Source organism: Poecilia reticulata, linkage group LG2 (genome assembly GCF_000633615.1).
Source record: "Poecilia reticulata strain Guanapo linkage group LG2, Guppy_female_1.0+MT, whole genome shotgun sequence".
Classification (NCBI taxonomy): Eukaryota; Metazoa; Chordata; class Actinopteri; order Cyprinodontiformes; family Poeciliidae; genus Poecilia; species Poecilia reticulata.
Genome location: NC_024332.1, coordinates 36,997,152 through 36,999,000, shown reverse-complemented (window position 1 = coordinate 36,999,000; position 1,849 = coordinate 36,997,152). Strand labels below are relative to the sequence as shown.

Sequence of the window (1,849 nt, the reverse complement as noted above, 5' to 3'; positions counted from 1 at the left end):
AAGCATGCTGTTGGTGCACGTCCCGCTCATCTCCGTAAAACCCTGAAAGACCTCATTATCTCACAATCACTGGTTAGATCTATTCAAAACACTGTAGGCCTCGTTATCCTATCCTGTGTTAACGTGACCAGAAAGATGACTTGGTGAATTTATTTTAAATGAGGTCTATTTGAAGTGAATAACAGGGAAAGAACAGATGTTTTCTGAATTGCTGTTTTCCGTCTCTTTCTTTTCTTTTTACAGAGACAATTTCTTGGTGTTAGATATTTTCTTCGAAGCACTGAACTATGAAACAATTGAGCAAAAGAAAGCATACGATGTCGCAGGATTATTAGGTAAGAAATCCTCTCTTTCAAAATTGATTTATAAGCTGTCTTTTCAAAACTGTAGCTCAATTTTGTAAAGACTTACAGAAAACACAAACACYCTGACTGTCACTRTTACYGYTTTYCTTAAACATTGATGTTCTGTGTTTCAGGTGACATTGGAGGACAAATGGGTTTATTCATCGGCGCCAGCATCCTGACAGTCTTAGAAATACTGGACTACATCTATGAGGTACAGTCTTCAAGTTGCTGGATTTGAAGCGAAAACCAAGAGCTTGTTACTAAATATATTGTTGACTTTAATCCAGACAAAACGCTGATTCTGTGAATCTACATTCTGGTTCCAGTGCAGACGTTTATAGAAACTTATTAAAGCGCGCGTGTGATGTTGTTTTTTTAGTCATTTATTTAAGCCATCAGTTAGTTGGAACACGCAACTGACCCCAGCTGGCTAGCTATTGGTATGAAGGAAAAGCTGAAAACTTTGGACTTAATATGGGTAAAAAAAAAAAACATGTGACACTATGTGTGTTTCATATCTGTCAAGATCAATAATTATTGATTAGTTTTTTTTGTTTTTAAAGTCTGAAATACTGTCTGTTTCATCCTCAGTTTTTGTTTCCCACCGTTGTTGTTTATTTTTAGCAGTTATTAGTCACAGTGGCGGAAACGTAAACTGCTGCTGCGCAAGTTACTCTACAGGTTGTTGCTAGGTAACCAGAGTATAAGTGAGTTGCTAGGTAACCAAAGAGTGAGTGCGTTAGTTGGTGTCACCCACTTTGCTAAGCTAGACGTGAGAGGTTTCCCAGAATTGGATTCCAGTGAACTTATTGAATATTCTGTCAGACATATTATCTATTAATATTGATCACGTGTCTATCGTGATTATWTACTGTTACTTATTTATTTTCAAGCTAAACTTTGTTGGTAATGCTCCTTTTTACAAGCCATATTCATTTGTTTGATACACCRGTACTACTGGCAGCTAATTAGCMWTTAGCATGACGCTGCCACCACCATGCTTGACATTTGGTACGGTGGTCTTAGGCTTAGAGTGAAACATGAAAGGGAAAGAAGAAATCTGAAAGGGGGCAAATGCATTTGAGCACAAAACTACATATGAATAYAATGATYTTACACAGAATTCCTCTTCTCTTCCAAATGCTGTATTTCTTTCCTGGTTTTTCTCCCGCCTGACRTTCTCTCGGTGAAACCAGCTGATGAAGCATCGGCTACAGCGTCTGCTGAGACCGCAAAAAGAAGAGAAGAAGAATACCCAGCCGACCACAACTGTTGCCACAGTGGGTCTAGAAGAAATGAAAGCAAAGGTACTGAACAAAAACTGCTCTGTAATAAATTACTCTTTCCTTGTTTTCATGCTGAGTGTACATCCTACACCCTCACCCTGCAGCACTGCAGCCAGCTGTATTAGAAAACAGCAACTGGATAAGTAATAGAGAAGCAAATTAATATTTTTCCACCACATGAGAATAAGGAGTGTAATGCTCCTAATTACTTTTTAA

At 38.2% G+C, this 1,849-nt stretch overlaps 1 protein-coding gene across 1 annotated transcript in view; it reads left to right on the top strand.

Moving 5' to 3' along the window:
* Positions 1-1,849, top strand: part of asic4a (acid-sensing (proton-gated) ion channel family member 4a) — a 139,481-nt gene that overhangs the window by 136,253 nt on the left and 1,379 nt on the right. The window contains exons 5-7 of the mRNA XM_017309301.1: positions 186-335; positions 479-558; positions 1,544-1,654. Of these exons, the coding sequence (XP_017164790.1) occupies positions 186-335; positions 479-558; positions 1,544-1,654 (341 nt within the window). The remainder of the gene's footprint in view (positions 1-185; positions 336-478; positions 559-1,543; positions 1,655-1,849) is intronic.